Raw genomic sequence first — 20,568 nt, 5'->3', positions numbered from 1 at the left:
CATTCCTTGTCTGGAAATATTAGATTGTTGAACCTTACATAAGTCGACTATTGTAGCATGAGTTTTTAAGTAATGTAAATTAGATTGTAGAAATCTCAAGTAAGTATGTAAGCTGGCACATTAAACACCTAACAAAACCAATAGGTTTGTAGAATTAACTACAAATGTTTTTTTTATGTTTTTGTGGGTAATGTAAAAATTAAATAAAACCTGCTTAGGGCTAGATTACAAAAAAAACTGATTCACCATAAAACCTTTGGTGTTTGTTTTTAGCCACAAAGCAGGGTAAAATACTGTACAATTTAACATATTACAGGATTAGCCATTAAGCAAGTTTGCCTTTTTTGGACCAGGTTACACTTGCTTGTAATTTAACAAGGAAATGTTTCTTTAACGTTAAAAATAAATTTAATACACACAAATAATAAACACAAAGTGAATTGTCACAATCAATTCACACAGTGAAAACACACTCAAAAATAAAAACAACAGTGAAAACACACTCAAAAATACAACCAACACTAAAAAGAAGAAAATAACAACAATCAAGAACTGTTTGAAGAAGTAGCATGCCAACATGAATCCACAAATGAGGCGAAGAAATCATTGTTCCAGAAGTTATATCCAATGTGTCCACATGAAGTCAATTTTTTGGATCAGGTAGTAGGCATCGTTTTTTAGGTTCATTTTATGGAATAAAAGACAAAAATCAAGAAAACACAAATTAAAATTGGCCATTAAAATCTTACATGTCTACATTGTGTCAATTAACTGATTTGTTAAAATAAATTACCTAAAAAATCGGGCCACAATGACATCGCGTATGGCCCCCCCACATACTGACCTCCGACCAACCTCGGGGGGGCCATCCTCAGGCAAGGCATCCTCTGGCTGCATTGGGACACCACTCCTTATGGCGATGTTGTGAAATATCCCACACAGGACCACAATTTTCGAAACCATATCCGGCAAATACATGAGCTCGCCACCAGAGTGGTGGAGGCATCTGAATCGGCCTTTTAAAAGGCCGATACAGCGCTCCACCACCTGCCTGGTGGCTGTAAGTGCGGAATTATACTCACTTTGTGGCCCTGGTGTGGGAACCAAATAAGGAGTGAGCAGCCAGGGCGTGCTAGGGTAACCACTGTCTCCTGTGAAAATATAAAAACAAACATCAGAACCATTGTGTAACAAGCTTTGTATTGGTTTCAACAGAAGGTTTAAACTTACCCAGAAGCCACGCATCACCAACTTGGAGGTTGTTTAATTTGTGCCAAAGCCCTGATTGCCTGATGACAAAGGAATCATGTGCACTGCCAGGGAATTTGGCATTCAGGGACAGGATGTGGAGGGAGGCATCACATACCACCATTACATTCAGTGAATGAAAGTGCTTTCAGTTTCTAAAAATAGCCTCCAGCCTTGCTGGAGGCTGAAGTGGTATGTGAGTGCCATCCACTACCCCTATGATGTGTGGGAAGCCAGCTATTTGGTAAAAATTCACCTTCGCCACACTAAGGGAACCCATATCCAATGGCATTTTAATAAAATTATGGAGGTGTTTAAAAAGGGCCTCCATCACTGCCCTCAGGATCCGTGAAAAGGAGGATTGGGATATTCCCGCAACTATTCCCACAGTGGTTTGAAAGGATCCTGAGGCACAAAACTGTAACACCGACATTAATTGAGTAAGTGGTGGTATTGCTGTAGGACTGTCAATTTGCCGTTCAAGATCACTCTCTATTAATGAGAGAGTGTCTATGATGATTTGGGGCGGCAGACGGTATCGCCTTAATACCTCATCATCTGGCATTCCAAAAAGGGTGACACGTGTTCTATATATCTGGGGCCTTGCATGCCTACGAGGCCTATGCCTGGGACGAAGTTGAGGTTGGTCGGGTTCTGGAACCATGGCCAAGATAATACGACCAACATCAACCTGGAATGGTAAGCCAGGTAGTTATTTTTTTAGACAAATGTGTAAAGAAAAATATACTTATCTTTTCAAAGAAATCCAAAGATGCTTACAGGCCTGGGACGGGTCATGTGCTGAACCACCTAAATTTAAAAAGTAGAAAATATATTTTAGATTAATTTAATAAACTATGATTGTATTCAAATTTCTGGGGGGAAAAATAGAGAAGGGAGGACACATTAGTTCGGAAAATATTACGCAACATTTCCAGGGGTATTCAATATGGGAGCGTTAACATCGTTTTTGCGTTAATATCGGAGGGAAGACGTCATTATGGCCATTTTTACTTTTACACCCTATTCAATATCAAAGACTTATCGCAGTTTTGACAAGTCTTTGATAAAAAAACGGTGATAAGTTTTCACCATTGAATAGTTGTCGAAAAAAAGTGCAGAATTGGGGTTTAGGGGTGCAGGCTTTTAAAAAATAGCCTGCACCCCTGGGACTGACATTTATAAAAGAAATGTGTCAAAAAAAGTCTAAAAACAAAAATAGGGACACCCCCAAAAATTAACTTAAAAATTGGGGTGCCAAAAAAAAAAAACGGAAAAAAATGTTGAATAATAGGGAAATAGGTTCAGGGCTATTCTGCAAGTATGCGGCAGGTGTTTTCTAGAATAGAATTATAGCGGCAGGTGCACAAATGCTGAATTTTTACTAACTTACTTTAGGGACATCAAAACATGCTAGTACCCATTTTCATGTACCCCAAATTTGATGGGACCACTTACAAAACCGAAATTAAAAACCTAAGTGCTCTTCTGCATCACTTCTTCAATGTTGGGAAAAAAACACCTGCTGCGGCTATTTAAATCCCCGACTTTCAATTAAAGGCTAAAACGGGGGTACCCATAGTGTTCGCCCATGTTTTTACAACTTTAGGGGTGCTCTTACATTTCAAAACAAGAAAAATGCGTAATTTTATGCCAATCCAAATTCGGAGTTTCCCGTTTTTGTTAATTTTATATTGAATACCGGGATAAGCGGGAGCGCACCAGACTTAGCCCTGAACCTATTTCCCTATTGTTAAACAATTAAAAATTATTTTTTTTTTGCACCCCATTTTTTAAGTTAATTTTTTGGGGTATCCATTTTTGGTACCCCCCAAAAAATTGGGACACAGTTGGGACACAGTTCTTTTTTAACTGACATTCTCAGGGGTGCAGGCTATTTTTTTAAAGCCTGCACCCCTAAACCCCAATTCTGCACTTTTTTTCAATACCTATTCAATGGTGACAACTTATCACCGTTTTTTATCAAAGACTTGTCAAAAATGCGATGTCTTTGATATTGAATAGGGAGTAAAAGTAAAACCTGCGATGACATCATAATGTCGAAATTAACGCAAAAACGAAGTTAACGCACCTATATTGAATACCCCTGTTAGTGTTAAGACAAGATTTTACACTAAAAAAATCAAGACACATTAGGGCCTGATTCAGACCCACTCGCGAGCGGCTGTCCGCTCGCAAGTGGGTCGATGGTCTGCACTGAGCATGCGCACGACAGAGGGAGCTCCGTCGTGCGCATGCGTCAGACGCGACGAGCGAAGGACTTTCCTTCGCTCGTTGTGTCTGATCAAAGGGGGCGTGCTGTCGATGTTGATTGACAGCACGCCCCCTTTGGTGGGTGTGCCGGGGGCGTGCCTCCCTGACAGGGGCGTTCCCAAGGGAACGCCTACCGTCAGAAGCCGGCCCACTGACATCACTAGTGATGTCAGTGGGAGTGATTTTGGCTCTGATAGAGCCAAAATCACTCCGGGCCTTGCAGTTGAAAACCTCAACCGCAGGCTCCGGCTCGCAGTTTCGATGGTCGCGATGGTCACGACCATCAAACTGCACGCTCGTATAGGCTGTGGGTGGTGACCCACAGCTATACGAGCGTCCAGGAGGGCGTACGGCTCTGAATGAGGGCCATTAGTTCGCAAAATAGTACGCTACTTTTACAGTTCAATCAAGACACATTAGTTCGCAAAATAGTACGCTACTTTTACAGTTCAATCAAGACACATTAGTTCGCAAAATAGTACGCTACTTTTACAGTTCAATCAAGACACATTAGTTCGCAAAATAGTACACTACTTTTACAGTTCAATCAAGACACATTAGTTCGCAAAATAGTACGCTACTTTTACAGTTCAATCAAGACACATTATTTCGCAAAATAGTACGCTACTTTTACAGTTCAATCAAGACACATTATTTCGCAAAATAGTACGCTACTTTTACAGTTCAATCAAGACACATTAGTTCGCAAAATAGTAAGCTACATTTAGTGGTAAGACATGATTGGTCACGGAAAATAAACAACATTACTTTGCCAAACATATGCTAAGAACAACACATCTAATTTGTCAAATCATGAAAACAAAAACACTTACCAAAAACAGCCAAATATCCCAAAGTTCAAAAACTTCACTGGGGCAATGCCAAAATAACTGTAAACAAAAAATAACAAAAAAATTAAAAACATTTGTAAACTATTTACTCCTATTTTTTACGGTGGTTTTTAAATATACTTACTCAACAAATCACAAAAAAATAGCAAAACAATCCTAAAAATAACCAACGGAAAAGAAAGAAGCTAGAAAAAAACAAAAAAAAACGCTCCGAAAATGTCCTCCTTCTACTCACTAAACCTCAAAACCACTACAACGCCAAACCTCCAACAAACAACATGCCACATCGACTCCAGTCACACCAAGCCATAAATAGTCTTTATTTTGCCGCTCAAATTAAGGACGGACAATAGGAGCGCACAAACAATGATGCGGCCGAATAAAGCTGACGCATGTATAAAAACTTCACTGAAAACCCAAATCGGTCTGCTGTAGTGAGACCTGAAATTCAAAAATGGCTACAGAGCAGCAAAGCACTGGCCAAGAGGCGCCAGGTAAGTACTTTTATTTTTTGGGCTAAAGGATTATGTGGGCCCCAAATTGTTGGGACATTTTACATTATACATTTTATTTCCAAATTAAAAAAAGGTGTTGAGGATGTCATGGAAGAAGCTGCTGGGCCTAGCAGGCCAACTAAACAAACCCCCCAAAAAAGACAGCCACAATTCACAAGAAAGGAGATGGAGGTTTTGGTCCAAATGTGCATTGACAACCTGCCACAGGCAGCAAGGAATATGGGTGCAAGCCAGAAATGGAAAATGTGGGATGACATAGCCAGTGCTGTCAATAGGGTGGGTGAGTTTGAACGTGCAACCCGGGAGGTCAAACGCCGGTACGTACAAACTACATTTTATTAAAAAGTGTTTACAGGTCCAAATACTGCAGGAATAATGCCAACTTTTTAACCCACAGATGGAGCGACTTCAAATATCGGCTGAAGCAAAAACTGGCTGATAGGGCTAGGCATGCAGGGGGGACAGGTGGGGGTCCCACCCCGTGTCACTGGAGCTCAACGATTTGGATGAGATGGCACAGGGGTGTGTGCAGGATGAGGAAGTGTTTGGCGTGTCGAACATGGATACCGACATGCCAGACTTTGCGGCTCCTCATGTTGCCTCAGGTAAATGTAGTAATGTTAATAACTCAGAAATGTGTTTGGGACAATATCTAGATTCTAATGTTACTCTTTTCTCTTTTTTTTCACAGAGAAACAGGCGGATGAGTCTGCTCCAGAGGGGAGCTTTGGCCGCAGAACTTCTGCTGGCTCTGCAGGGGAGGAACCAGTAGATCCTGCTGGGGACCCTGTGGAAGACAGTCCAGGGCAATCCCCCTCGCAGGCAGTGGCCCTCCTCACTGAGCTCAATCTTAAAACGGATCAGCACACTGAGATTCTGGTGAGGCTGGATGCCAGTCTGCTACGGGTGGCGGAGGCCCTGGAGCAAAGTGCTGCGACCAACGTGACCATTGCTAAGGCCCTGGCAGAAAAGACTGGGGCCAACGTCCGTATTGCAAATGCCCTGGAGCAGCTCGTTCGCCAGCAGATGTTGGAGCCGGCCTCCCTTCCTGCTGGAACATCAGGATCCTCCACCTCTGGCACAACAACAGCCATCCCTCCAAATGTGCCTAGCCCTATGCCTAGTCCAGAGGCCCCAACATCTGCCTCTGGACAGGCCAGCCAAAGGACCTCCCGGACCCGTTCAGGCTCCCTCCCTACCCCAGCCAAAAGGCGATGACAGCACTGGCTAAATTTCCCACATTCCTTATCTGTGTTTACCCCATATTCCTTAATGGCCAAAACCTCCCTCTCCTTTCTTGTGAATTGTTTTTAAATTTTGTTTGTTTGTTTGTGGTTTAAAAATGCCACTTTTTTTGTTTGTGCGTTTCTAAAAACATTTTTTTCTTTTATAGTTATCCATATTTTATTTTTGAAAAAACACACAAAAAAATAATTGTGTAAAAAAAATAAAAAAATGTTGAAAATCTGAACAAATCTATTGTTAATTTATTCAAAAACTGGTTAAAAGGTAATCCCACAAACAAAATTACAAACAATACAACGGAAATGTAAACATTATTTTTTAATAAAAAAACCAAGGGTTAAAAACCATTTAAGAGTTTTAATTAACACTTATCAAAAAACTAAAGGACGATTGTTTCTTGGTCCCTAAAAAAAACAGAAAAATAACAAACATGCCTACAATATTGTTGGCCGCAAAAAAGTAATAAACTAATTTAGGAAAAACACGCAATTCTAAAATACATTTGTAAGCTAATTGATTGTATAACCCAGAAATTAGCAGCTGAGTAGTTCACCTGCGTACGATTTTGTGCTACTAAAAAAAGGCTATTTGCTAAACACCTTACAAGCATTTTTGCAATTCAAAACGGATTGTTTTTGTCTCCTCAATTGATAAATCGGAATACTATCGATGAGCCACGGGAAGGACGAAGAGACCATCGTCATTGTGGTAGAGTATACCAGACCACAAGCTGAGCGAGCAGTTTGAATGGGAAGTGGATCAGACAGTGACGTATCACTTTTTCCGTTCACATTGGACGTTCGCATCAGATAATTTATGTACGCCCAAAAAACGCCTCGCCACGCCTGCGTTTTCCCATCTCCACCCCCGTCACCGCCCCAAAACGGACAGTTCTGTCAATCACATTTGACATGTCACTTCCTGTTCGCTATTCGACGAACGACTGAAAAATGATCGCAATCAGCCGTACGCACATGCGCAGTTACACCGACGCATGCGTGGTTTGACAACATCGGATGACTACGAGTGTACGACCGCTTACGAGCGGCTCTGAATGTGGGCAAGAATGCAGAAGACTGACTTGCTCTCCCAAGAGTCTGTGGGCACTATCCAACATTCAGGAATCTCCCTGGTATTCTAATACACTAGGTAATTATGTGTATAAATGGAAGGAGCACTGCGCTGATGAGTTACAGTTGCCAGTATAATTAACACAAATTCTATTATACATTTGGTCGATACTCAATAGTGATGACCATCGATGGTTTATCAACATCAGCAATTAACCATTGAATGCTTAGACTATGCGCATGTGCCACGCAAATACGCATGGCGGGGCTGGCAGTCATCATCTGTAATCAGTCACTGGGGTCAAGGGGTGGCCTCTCATCGATGGTGAAATCACTTGCCATCATGATTGGGCCATCGATAGTTGCTAACTATCGATGGCCACCCGTAACACTAATTATTGTGGACATTTACAGGGACAAGTCCTTACAATCCGAGGCTGTGTCTGGAAACTAGTGACAGTCGGTAACTTTGACACAACATATGTCTTTATCACCATCACTGTACAGCTTAGCGTCTCGGCCCACTCACGTAACCACCGGCATGTCACATGACGTGTAACGTCACTAAGAAGTCCGGTCACATGTTTGTGAGGTCATTAAGCTGCTGCCTGCTGTTTCCATGATATGTTCACTTCTGTACAGTCCCTGATCAGTGCCGGTAACGATTTACATAACCTCGTATACAGCTCTGTTCTATTACATGCACAAACCCCGTTTACTGCTTTCCCAGCCTTGTACTACTGTATAATGCCCACCCATATACTGCTCTTCTATACAGTATTCACAAACACCATGTACTGCTCTATACCGTGGTGTCCTACTATATATATATATATATATATATATATATATATATATCCCATCCATATACTACTCTGCTATATAACCCCATGTACTTTTCTGTACAGCCTTGTTTTACTATATGTGATACCCTTCCCTATACTGCTTTACCCAGTCGTGTGCTATGATACCCATCCATATGCTTCTCTGCCCTGCTTTATACACATACCCCAAGTACTGCTCTGTACATCCCTGTTCTACTGTTTGTGATACCGTCCCTTCTACTGCTCTGCTATGTACACAACCCCACATATTGCTCAGCACAGCCTTGTACAGCTGTATGATACTCATCCATATACTGCTCTGTACTGCTGTATATACCAACCCCATATACTGCTCTGCACAGCCTTGTACAGCTGTATGATACTCATCCATATACTGCTGTATATACCAACCCCATATACTGCTCTGCACAGCCTTGTACAGCTGTATGATACTCATCCATATTCTGCTGTATATACCAAGCCCATATACTGCTCTGCACAGCCTTGTACTACTGTATGATACCCACCCTACTACTTTGTGCTGCTATATATACACCAACCCCATATACTGCTCTGCACAGCCTTGTACTACTGTATTATACTCATTCATATACTGCTCAGCACTGCTATTTATGGAAATTATTTCCATCTACTGCTCTGCACAGTCTTGTACTAATATAGGATACCCATCCCTGTACTGCTCTATATACACATGCCTGCCCTGCACTAACTAGTGCTTATAAAGTAGTAGTGCCATTCTTTTACCTTATCCTATTAGCATTAACCAGTTTTTCTGCAACCATCTAAACCTGTGTTATGAAACTATTTTCTATAGTACATTTCAGAATCATATGAAGTCATTTACCCACAACACCTTCCATCTTTACAGGGAGAAGGCTCTTCGTACAATCATGTCCTATAATTTTACTGGAACGACGGACTGTACATTGTACAAGATGTCTATGGAAGTTGGACACACCCGTGGAGAAAAGCTCTGTGTCCGAGGAGATAGATGAGAGCATGGACATGGCCTATTCAGCACAGCAGAGAGACACAATCTTGCATATGTTGAACACAGTGTCGGAGAGGCAGCTGAAGCGGATTAAGGTGCTGCAGGACGGGATGTCTGCCCAGATTGTTCAATACCGGGAGACTCATGGACCCTTCTTAGACCTTGATACTTTAAGCAGTGTTGCTGATATTAAACAGATTAAGACGCTGTGTGATTCAATGCTGAGCTGGACAGCCAGGTCACGGGAGAGGGCGCAGACAGCCAAATTTATAAAGCCAGACATCTCCATGCACCGGCTACAGGTGAGTTTGTACACATGGTATGATATAAATGCACGATATGAACGATAACGATATCGTTCTTAATTTTTTGGTGCCTTCCAACCCTCAAACGACCAGTGATGCGCTGGTACATATGGACGATCACGATATTTACCATCGCCCATGCATGCAGGCCAACCTGGTCGATGGTGTGCTGGATGATCGATATCGATCATCCAGCACACTGGAAAGGTGCAGGGAGATCAGTCATCTATATCGTTATCGCTGACTGATCGTACCGTGTGTACGCACCATTAGCCACCTTCAGCAGTCTGACCTGTGAATCAGGCCTTATAGCCAGACAAGTTTTTCTAATTGCTCACCTGTCAAACTTGATAGATTGGTTATATTACGCGGTCAGTCTGGCCATACGGCACTGTGAATCTTGGAGCAAAGACTGTAAATGAGTGGTTCTAAACCCCAACCCTCAAGTTTCCCAACAGGTCATGTTTTGAAGATTTATGTCTATGGAAGCAGGTGGTAAATAACTGACTGAGCAAATAGATTAACTCACCTGTGCATGATTAAAGAAATCCACAAAACATGATCTCTTGGTGGTACTTGAGAACCCCTGCTATAGACACATGAAATCGCAGTCCAATTTGATTTACTTAAATGCTGAAGAATCTGCTTTATAATGTAGAATAGTATTTTGTGTAAACTGGCCACTTCCTGTCCCTCCCATGGAGCTCCCATCTGCTGTGCTGTAGGAACACACATAGGAGGATGGATTTGCAGAGTTGGCCACAGTGGAGTGACATGTCACCTGATGTTTCAGTTTGCTACATCTGTCTTCTAATGAAATAACTCTTGAAAGTCCAAACATGTTTGCTGCTAGTGCTGGGATTGTTGTGTTTTATTACTTTGAGTGACAAGTGGATCTATGAGGTGTGGGAAAAGTATGGGCATGATCCACTGAGGCCTATTCTGCAGATACAGATGTGTCCACGTACATCTAGTCTCCTTGGGGGTGTTCAAACAACCCTTCTAGATGTTCCATTCTGTGGTGCGACTCGTTAGCGCTGAGCGTCTTTTCATATGACTTTTTCCCTTAAAATGCGTCTTATTCTCAAAGTGATGTGAATAGGAAGCACAAGCCGCTTCTGTTGATTAAAATGATATTCGGCATGTCTATATTCTGTGTGCGACTCCATCTGTATCTGCATGTGACATGCTGCGTTACAGCTTCACAGCCGCTGACACTGTAACATAGCATTTTGCATGCAGACGCACACAGAATATAGGCATGCTGCATATCATTTTAATCAGCAGACGCTGCTTGTGTGTCCAATTTACACCACTGTTTAATAAGACACATTTTAAGGAAAAAAGTCACACGAAAGACTCTCGGTGCTACCAAGTTGCTATGCGTTCATGCGGTATGTATAAGGCGACTTGTAGCGCAAGGAGGATAGATGTATGTGGACACATCTGTATAGTCCTCTTTGTGAGGCCTGATTTCTTTTGGCATTCCCATAGCACAAATGAAGAGGGTCTTGGGATAGAGGGAAATATTCCAATAAGCTATATGGGGAAGTTGTCATTTTCCTAAATACTGTATGAAAAATGTAGATCGTCCATAGAAGAATCTCTTTTGGGGACACAGCTGTAACCAGTACCAACTAACCAAGCAGCTCATAAGAATCCACTTTATACAGACTAAGAAATATAAAGATGCACAACAGTGTGACATAAGAGCAGGAAAGTCAAAATAACTAATTACTGTCCACATACAAGTCAGTGCAGTTTAGCAATGATCCAGTAGGAGTTATGTCTAAACCCACTGCAGGTTGAATTACTTTATTTGCTTTTTAGAAGTAGGACAGAACAGCTGTAAGGGCAGTATTCAATTAGCATCGAAAAGCCGCTTTCGGCTAAAAAGTTTCGCTGATGATGTAATTTCGCCAGCGGAAACTTATCCCTGTATTCAATTATGGAGACTTTTCGCTGGTGCGGAAAGTCAATGCAATGAACCCGGCGAAAAAGTTTTCGCCTATGAATAGCAGTCGAAAAAAAAGTGCAGAATTGGGGTTTTGGGGTGCAGACGCCCAGAAACCACTCGGCACCCTTGGGACAGCCCCATAAAGGTAAACTGTGTAAAAAAAAAAAGTAAAAAAATGCTGAAGGACAACCCAAAAAAGCACTTTCATTTTGGGGTTAAAAAAACCAAAGCTGGGGGACAATCATAAAAACTAGCGAAATAGACTCCAGGGGGTCCCAAGTATGCGCCAGGTGTTTTTATGATTGCAGGTGGTTGTGGAAGGTGGATTTTTTATGTTTTTTTTTTTTTAAACTTCACATTAGCAACTTCAAAATATGCTAGTACACATTTTCATGTACCCCAAATTTGCTGGGACTAGTTATTTTGCAGTAAAAATATTGCCTAATGCCATTCTTCACCACTTATGCAAAGACGCTAATAGCAAGCTTTTGAGATAACCCCCCCCCCCAGAATAGCTTTATTAGGGGTACAAGAACACCCCTATAGTGATCCCTTATGTTAGTGCAGCTTTTCGAGGGGGACAGATTGTTTTCCCCATTTTTGACAGGACTTTTCGCTAGCTCCGACTTCGCCGGGTACCGATTTCTAATTGAATACGGGGATAAGTGGGGACGCGCGTGATACATTTCCGCATGGAAAACCAGCGACGACAGCGAAAACCTCGCCAGGCGCTAAGTTTTTGACTTTTCGCATCTAATTGAATATGCCCCTAAGTGTCAATATAGGTTGGATCTTAATCCGACTGTCTCTGACCTTTGCTTCAATCGAGTATGATGTTAAGGTAGATAGGGTCCATGTATGTGTGCTATACACTGTAGAGCAGTGCATCTCAAATCCAGTCTGCGGGACTCACCAACAGTGCATGTTTTCCATATTCCTTTCTGGTGCACAGATATATTCATTACCGACTGACACATTTTAAAAGATCCCCAGGATATTCTAATTATTTAATTTGTGATTCTGTGAGGAGACCTGGAAAACATGCACTGTTAGTGTGTCCCGAGGACTGAATTTGAGAAGTACTGCTGTAGAGAAACATTTTAGGTCCTGTTACATAGATTATTGAATCTTGCCCACACGTGTACTGCTTGGGACGTGCTTGCCAGTCAGAGGCATAACAGAGCCCGCAAGGAAATTTATAAACTTAGTTTCTTCTAATGCCAACTGGATGATTGCAAAGAATTGGAGTTCTACTTTGCCTCTTTCTATGTTTTGTTCTAAATGAAACTCCATAGCTGTAGAGAAATGAACCACCATTCTTAATAACGTCCATTTGGTTTGGTATACCAGGTTAAATGGAAGGGGAAATCAAACTATATTGCAGAAACTCATTTTTAGTTCCCATTGATATCCCTGCATTTGTGAATGTTGTTTTTATATTTATTTCCTCATATGTTTTATGGGTAATAGTTCATATTTACCCTCCTCCTTGTTTGTATCACGCCAAAATATCATGTAATATTCATGTCTGCAGCTAGCCCAAAAAAAAGTGCTTCCCCTATTATCCTTAAATCACATTATAACCACCAAGGCTAACAATACTGCACATGCAAAAATAAGACCTCCCTCAGAAAGGTCTTAATCCAAAAAATATATAAATAATAAGAATAATTTCACAATAACTTTCTTGCAAAAAAGCTATTAAAAAAGGTTAAAAACAAACAAATGTAAAATCCTTCAGCTTTTTTCGAGATATCCTAAATAGTAAAATAGGTTAGTCCCTTTAATGGATCCTGACAAATGCAGTTCTGGGCATTGAAAGAGCTTCTCCATATCATATAACACCCTGGGATGTATAATTGTAGTGTGGGGGAGCCTCTTAAGTCCAAATAATGTGTACAGTCCTTTAGGCATCAGATATTCTGTGTAGACTGGATGAGAATGGCCAGTGTTATCATAAGCATACTTTCTGCGATATATGTTTTGTGTGTGGCTCTTACATGAATACATCAATCACTACTGACATTACCATAATAAAAGCCAGCACAGTGTTACTATTGCTGTGTACCTTCAATTTGCAGTTTGATTTTATTTATGGATTCTGATCTGAGAATCTCTACACTGCTCCATATGAACTTCATTTAATCATAGAAAGTTGTCATTGGATTGTTTTTGACCTAATCTGAACAGTTAGTCCAGGCTGTATTAGCAGGATCGCTCATTCATTTCCAAACCAAGCAATGTCTACCTTACTACAGTGATGCTTATTCAATACGGGTCTTTTGTTTCTCTTCTCTAGGTTATTCTTTATCATTATATTACTCATCATTTGCTTGCTGTACAAATAACCAGATGTTTTATACCTTACCAGGATGTAGAAAGCATTGTGTCCATTGTGTTTGGATTAAAAAAAATAGCCTGGGCTCATGTAGACCATAAAATGACTGTGAAAGACTGGCAGCAACACGAATGGTTTCGATTCATGAAGGGGAAGCAGCAGGCCGAGGTTTACCTGGAAGATGTAAGGCATTTTTTGTTTAATCCCAGTTAGTAATGAGCCTCTGAATTGTAATCCATTGCAGAGATGAACATATACCTGTTTGCCATCATATCTTGCATGTAAATTGCACTGCGCATTCCCCAAAACTGGGCACAGCTACTACAGCCTGTATGTATTTCAGTTGCATCTGTACAAGCCCGAAGAGCTGGAGCCGGGGTGGGCAAAGCTCAGTGAAGGTGTGTTCACATGAGTGCGTCCTATGCAGATATGGACGTAAGCAAAAAATATGTTTTTTTGGCATTTTTTGCACCTAATATAAGGCATCTGCAAGTGTTCACTGATGATAATGACTAGCAGCAAGAGGTTATTTACTCTGCCATGGCTGATATTACATTTGCCTTATTAGCGTGTTCTGAGCTAATAACCCAATAGCTTCCGGTGTATCATTTGCTAATGCCTGTATTTGACATTTTTGTTATTCCTTTATTACCTGAGGCAGTCACACATTCCACAGCCACATTTATCCTATAATGTGACCTTTACAAACATCTATGTCAAATTGCATTAGGGTTAATGACCTAAAGTGTATATGTCTTAAGGCACTAACCACATTGGTTGGTGTTACCTTGGTTGACATTTATTTTGAATTGCTCAGGTGTAGAATTAAGCAGCCACATGCCACTCTGTTCATAACATGTACTTTGCTGGTTTCCTTACCTATTTACATTACTAATCTTTCTTATGTGTCAGTACCAGCAGTCGTAGATACCACTAGCCTGCCTCCAACACTCAGCAGGTCACTGATTACTGGCCTTCCCAATTAGAATACTTAACCACCCAGCTGAGCTCAGCCTCAGGCGAGATATGACATAAAACCTCTCTCAGGTGTTACCAGTAACCTCCAGCATGAAGACTCATGGAGGTACTCACCCATCAGCCAGACACTATAAGAATCTGCCTGAGTATCAATTGTGTACAACTTAGGTGCTCCAGTTCCATAACTATACTCTCCATTATCGTTTTCTGCCTGTGTTGTTTAAACTCCGGTGTTCGGTTTCCTCGACAGCAGCACATCCATACCCACATTTCCATCTGCAGTGTTTCCAGGCAGAGTCCTTATTCCAGCTTATTAGCCTATTGCTTTCATGCTGGGAGCCAACAACACTGGGACGCAACCTGGCACTCACTGAGTAAAATTCATATCTTCTTGTGGGGATTCATGGTGAAGTCCAGTGAGAGTCTTACACTCCGCATCAGGGTATTTGGTTGTTCCAATTCCAGCTGTTTGCATTCATCATCTGTGTGGGTGTGCTGTCTGTTTTGAGCTCCAGGGTTATTGCAATATACTCCATGCCTCTCATTGCACATTACGCACTGTTTCCAACTGTGCCAGTACATAAGTGTATTTTGCTACGCACTGTCCAAACAGTGCCAAAACCACCTTATATTGTACTGCACTCTAGATGCTGTTCAAACAGTGCCAACACTTCTCTGTACCTTATTGCATGCTAGACGCTGTATAATCAGTACCAACTCATCTGTGTACCTTGTTGCATGCTACACACTGCTCCAACACTACCAACACCTTTGTGTACGTTATTTCACACTACGCACTGTACAAATAGTCCCAACGCATCCGTGTACCTTGTTGCATGTGACACACTGCTCCCACACTACCACACTACGCACTGTACAAATAGTCCCAACGCATCCGTGTACCTTGTTGCATGTGACACACTGCTCCCACACTACCAACACCTTTGTGTACGTTATTGCACACTATGCACTGTACAAATAGTCCCAACGCATCCGTGTACCTTGTTGCATGTGACACACTGCTCCCACACTACGCACTGTACAAACAGTCCCAACTAATCAGTGTACTTTGTTGCACGCTACCAAGATCCCACTCTGTGTACTCAACACCTCAGGGTATTCCGTGGCTACCACTTCTTGGGGTATTGCAGCTATACTTATTTTGGTGTGTTCCCCCATAGAAGCAAATTCCCAAGGCTTTACATTATCTAATGTACAAGTTAGTAATTTTGTGTGACTTGGGACACATTTTTCTAGTGTCACGGTTTTCTGGATGGCATGCTATTGTACTGAAATATTTTTTTTTTTTTTAAGATAAGTACCTTTTGTGTACATTCACTATGTCTGAAATGGGGACATCATCCTCAGGCATTCATAGCCAGGGAACGATATGGCAATGTCTACAGTATTCCTGTAGAGCAGGGATGGGGAACCTCAGGCCCTGGGGCCGTATAAAGCTCGGGGAATCATTTGGTCTGGCCCTCAGAGCTTTTTTCTGCTAGCCTCATCAGGCTAGCAGGTCTCAGAATGGCACCCTACAGCCAGAATCTATGCAGCAGTGCCGCCAGGAGCATCCTTAGGACCCTTTTGACGGTACACCGCTGACCTTACACCTCCCCGGAGCATCCACAGGATGCTCTGGGTATTGCTGTAATCAACGGCGATTGTGGCCCTGCCCCGTGTGACGTCACATTGAGGGACCACGGCCTGCACCGGGCCCGTGAATGATGTTATATATATCAAAATGGCCCTCGACAGAAAAAAGGTTCCTCACCCCTGCTGTAGAGGGTGTCAGGTCAGACGTTCCGGTGCCATTCCGAACCTGTGGGTCCTTTGGTGAGGTGGATCAGTCTATGGCCTACTAACCGGCCTCGCCATGTACAACCTCATGGACTTAACCAGGCAATGGGCCAAGTCAGTTTGGGTTAGTACTTTATTGCTCGCCAGGTCAGTGCAGCCTCTATGCATGTAGGCCAATCCCGATATCTTTCAGCTTGGATGACCTCTGATGATAAGGCTTCACCATCTGTTCCTGTGCCACAGACTATCCCTCCGTCTATTGCTGTGGTGTCTTCCTGGATTAAGGGTTTATCATAATCTATACAAAGTTCAGTTGGTTGGACGGAAGATCCATTTTATTTTACTGCTGGCCTCTATTCAAACATTCTCCTAACACCCATTTAGCATTTCATTCTAAATTGTGGCCATTTTATGGCCTTACTCCAAATTTCTGAGCAGCCAGCGGATGCTATATAGTAACCTGCTGGCATAATCATCATAGCTGTCACTAATTTCTATTTCAAGGTAAGGCTGCGGAGTGTTAATGAAATGTAGGGCAGTGTCAGATGAGTGCTAACAAAGTACATTCTTATTTACACTCTGCAAGCAATGGATCACAGTGATACGTACTGTACTACAAATATAGCAAACAGCATTCATGTGACATTCTTAGTGAATACTACGCCATGTAATGCTGAAAAAATACTTCCTTGTAAAAGTACCTGTGTGACATTGGGCCTGATTCAGACCCACTCGCGAGCGGCTGTCCGCTCGCACGTGGGTCGATGTTCTGGACTGAGCATGCGCACGACGGAGGGAGCTCCGTCGTGCGCATGCGCCAGGCGCGCCGAGCGAAGGAAAGTCCTTCGCTCGTTGTGTCCGATCAAAGGGGGCGTGCTGTCAATGTTGATTGACAGCACGCCCCCTTTGGTAGGCATGCCGGGGGCGTGCCTCCCTGACGGGGGCGTTCCCACGGGAACGCCTCCCGTCAAAAGCCGGCCCACTGACATCACTAGTGATGTCAGTGGGAGTGATTTTGGCTCTGATAGAGCCAAAATCACTCCGGAGCTTGCGGTTGAAAACCTCAATCGCAGGCTCCGGCTCGCAATTTCGATGGTCGCGATGGTCTCGACCATCGCGGCCATCAAACTGCACGCTCGTATAGCCTGTGGGTGGTGACCCACAGCTATACGAGCGTCCAGAAGGACGCTCCCATTTTCATGGAGGCCGGCCCTCATTCAGAGCGTGCGCTCTGCTCAGAGCGTACGGCTCTGAATGAGGGCCATTGTCTTAACACAGAATATACATTGACATAAGAAAATAAAGAGCTAGCGTATTTATAGTGCAGATTCCAGTAGACCTCATCATTGTTATGGGTGCAATGGCTGTAACTGAGCTGCTTTCTGGTACTATGGGTTTGATATTGACCAAGACACTCTCTGTGTGAAGTTTGTATATTCTCCATGTGTTTGCACAAGTTTCCTCCCTCAGCCCAAAAACATAATGGTAGGTTAATTGGTTATGAAAACTGACCCATAGGATCTGTGTGTGGTAGGGAATCTAGAATGTAAGCTCCTCTGGGACAGGGGCTTTCATGAATGATCACATATTTTCTGTATAGCGCTGCGTAATAATATTAGTGGTGCTATATAAATAAACAGTAATAATCCATGAACTTGCTGGCTTCTTACTACAACATAGTATGTTTTCATCTTTTTTTCAGTAGTCATGCACTGTTTATTTCTAGATAGAAATAATAACACTTTTTTGTATTTATTTATTTACTTTCTCCAGGTATCATTAGCAGTGTCTAAACTTCCAGCAACGGATATTTATATAATGGAGAAACCTGCTATCTCTATTCAAAGCACCACATTGTTTCCTGTGATGTTACACATGCACACGGTTGAAGCCATGTTATATGCAATGCTAAATCCATGTTTTACAGCAGAACAGCATCACAGGGTATTCAGTATGGCTAGAAACACAGTTGGAAAGCACTTTAATCTCATGGTAGGGGAGTCAAAAACAAGCGGTGTGAACATTGTACAACAACTGGTTGATGAGGCAGTCACTCGGGGGCAACCCAGAATTCACTTTACACAAGATATTATTCAACAGTACAAGCACAAGTTCCAGGCAAGAGGACAGAACCGGAATGAAGAAATGTGCGATGCCCTACTGCAAGCAGTCACTTTCTATGAACTCACTACACCTAGAATTTAGCCCCCTGATTAATGGAGATATTTGTTCCACATTCTATTGGCGGTTACTTTGCTGAGATTTGTTCTTGTAGTATTTATGTTCACTGGATCAATTTATGTGGTAATCATTTACACTTAGGTGGGTTCTATTTGTAATTGGAGTACCAGCTGTATCGGCTGCAGTGTTGCCCATTGGGTGTACAGTTTAGTGTTCTGGGTAGATATTATTTCTGTGGATCAGGTTCCGAAGAAATTATTTCACGCAACCACATTTTAACTAATATGATCTGTGAATCACTTTGCCAATTTGTTGTAACACTTTATTTTCTTTTCAATAAAGTCTTCTTTAATGGGTACGGGTTCATCAAATGGTGATTACTTCCTACTCTTCCCCAAGTGGTGATTTACTTCCTACTCTTCCCCAAGTGGTGATTTACTCCCTACTCCTCCCCAAGTGAATTTTCATTCCTTGCTTTCAAGAGTCACTCTTTCCTTTCAATCACTTCCCAAGTAACCACCCTGCATTTTGTTATAGTTCTCCTACAGTATGTTCATTTGTATTCTTAACCCCTTAGGCACCATGTAATTAAAAGAAAATAACAGTAGTTTCTATAGAGGGAAGAGTTTGTTGTAAAAATCCTATATAGGTATTAGCATGCAAAATGTATTTCCCTCATCTTACGCATTATGATTCCTCAGTGTTTTAGTCTGGGCTACATGTGAAGCCCAATTATAAACATAAAACAAGTCCCAAGCGCTACAGGTAACAGGGTTTATACCAATATCTCTCTGGCAAATCTTGTTACTATTGTCTAAAATATACCAGTCTTGATAGTTCTCAATCCAAAGAAATAAAAATGTCCAAGTTTAAAAGTACTTCCTGAGATAACCTGGTTACTCCAACTCTCCTGGTGGCAGCTCTTCACAATGGCTCTCCTTCTGTGCGCAAAGATTCTCAGCACATATATATGTAAAACAAAACAAGGGATGCCACCATAGCGAAAAACCACTCACATTTATTAGAATTAATATACTGATAAAAAAAATGACTGCGTACCGTTTATGACTTTTAAGAAAGGTACAGTATCCAACATATAGGGGTATTTTGCTCCCACTAGCAGTCACTATACAGAAATTCACCACCAACACGTTTCAACCCTTCAGTCAGGTCTTTGCGCAAAGTGAAGCAACCAAATATTAAATAGCATCCCATGGGTCCCACCTCCTAAACGTGAGTGTGCTCATTAAACCAGTTCCACTATTTGATTGTACTCTATAAAATGTTTGAAAAACAGTGTGTTAACTTACTTAGTATGTAGTTGAAGACTTTCGTCAGCTTTGCTAATTTGTACATTGGAGAGCTAATCCTCCTGAATAAGTGTCATATTTCTACATGGCCTACTAGCTCTTCTGATATTGTTTTTACCGCATCATATGCTGACACCCAAAACTTCACTCTCTTTGTGTTCCTCCTGGGTCTGCTGTGTTCCTTTTCTATAGAATTACCATCTGTTATTGTTTGTTTCTACTTCAGGGTCCATAGGGGTCCACAGGGTGACCTTGGGGTATAGCTGGATCCTGGATCCTCGGGCACCACGGAGTTAAAGCTTTTAGCTGCTCCCAGGATGCACTTGGGTCCAACCTCCCCTATACCCCGCCCCCGAGCCACAGGCACCTCAGTTTTAGATGGTGCCCGGCCGGAGTCGGGTCACCCTGCGGGGTGGGCTGCAGGAGCAGCCCCCTAAAGCTTTTAATTTTTTATTGAACTTAGTTAAATTTATTTATTTTTTACTATAAGTTTTTTCTCTAGAGCAGCAGCGCTGGGCTGTCTGTACAGACGCCCACGCTGCCGCTCCTTCTCCCTGCTGGCGCCGCGACGCCAGCACTGAACTGGGGATCGCGGCGGGGGAAGCCAGAGTCTGTACTAGCCGGACTCTGGTTTCCCCCGGGACTGCTGCCGGAAGACGC

At 42.3% G+C, this 20,568-nt stretch overlaps 1 protein-coding gene across 1 annotated transcript; it reads left to right on the top strand.

The window, feature by feature from the left end:
* The first annotated feature begins 7,755 nt into the window (after window positions 1-7,755).
* Window positions 7,756-18,956, top strand: TEFM (transcription elongation factor, mitochondrial). Its single transcript, XM_088468135.1, has 4 exons — window positions 7,756-7,861; window positions 8,917-9,341; window positions 13,673-13,822; window positions 18,191-18,956. The coding sequence occupies exons 1-4, from the start codon at window positions 7,828-7,830 to the stop codon at window positions 18,620-18,622; spliced, it is 1,041 nt and encodes a 346-aa protein (XP_088324261.1). The 5' UTR covers window positions 7,756-7,827; the 3' UTR covers window positions 18,623-18,956.
* Window positions 18,957-20,568: the final 1,612 nt, after the last annotated feature.

Source organism: Taudactylus pleione, unplaced genomic scaffold (assembly GCF_031769625.1).
Source record: "Taudactylus pleione unplaced genomic scaffold, aTauple2 ptg000012l, whole genome shotgun sequence".
NCBI classification, from domain to species: domain Eukaryota; kingdom Metazoa; phylum Chordata; class Amphibia; order Anura; family Myobatrachidae; genus Taudactylus; species Taudactylus pleione.
Note: the sequence above shows the minus strand (reverse complement) of the source record. Positions and strands in the feature narration are given on the sequence as shown.

Bases quoted from the DNA above. Each gene is read 5' to 3' on its own strand.
- TEFM (XM_088468135.1), top strand. From the start codon at position 7,828: ATGTTCACTTCTGTACAGTCCCTGATCAGTGCCG. The intron at 9,342-13,672 runs GTGAGTTTGTAC...ATACCTTACCAG, and splicing joins TCTCCATGCACCGGCTACAG to GATGTAGAAAGCATTGTGTC. The intron at 13,823-18,190 runs GTAAGGCATTTT...TACTTTCTCCAG, and splicing joins CCGAGGTTTACCTGGAAGAT to GTATCATTAGCAGTGTCTAA.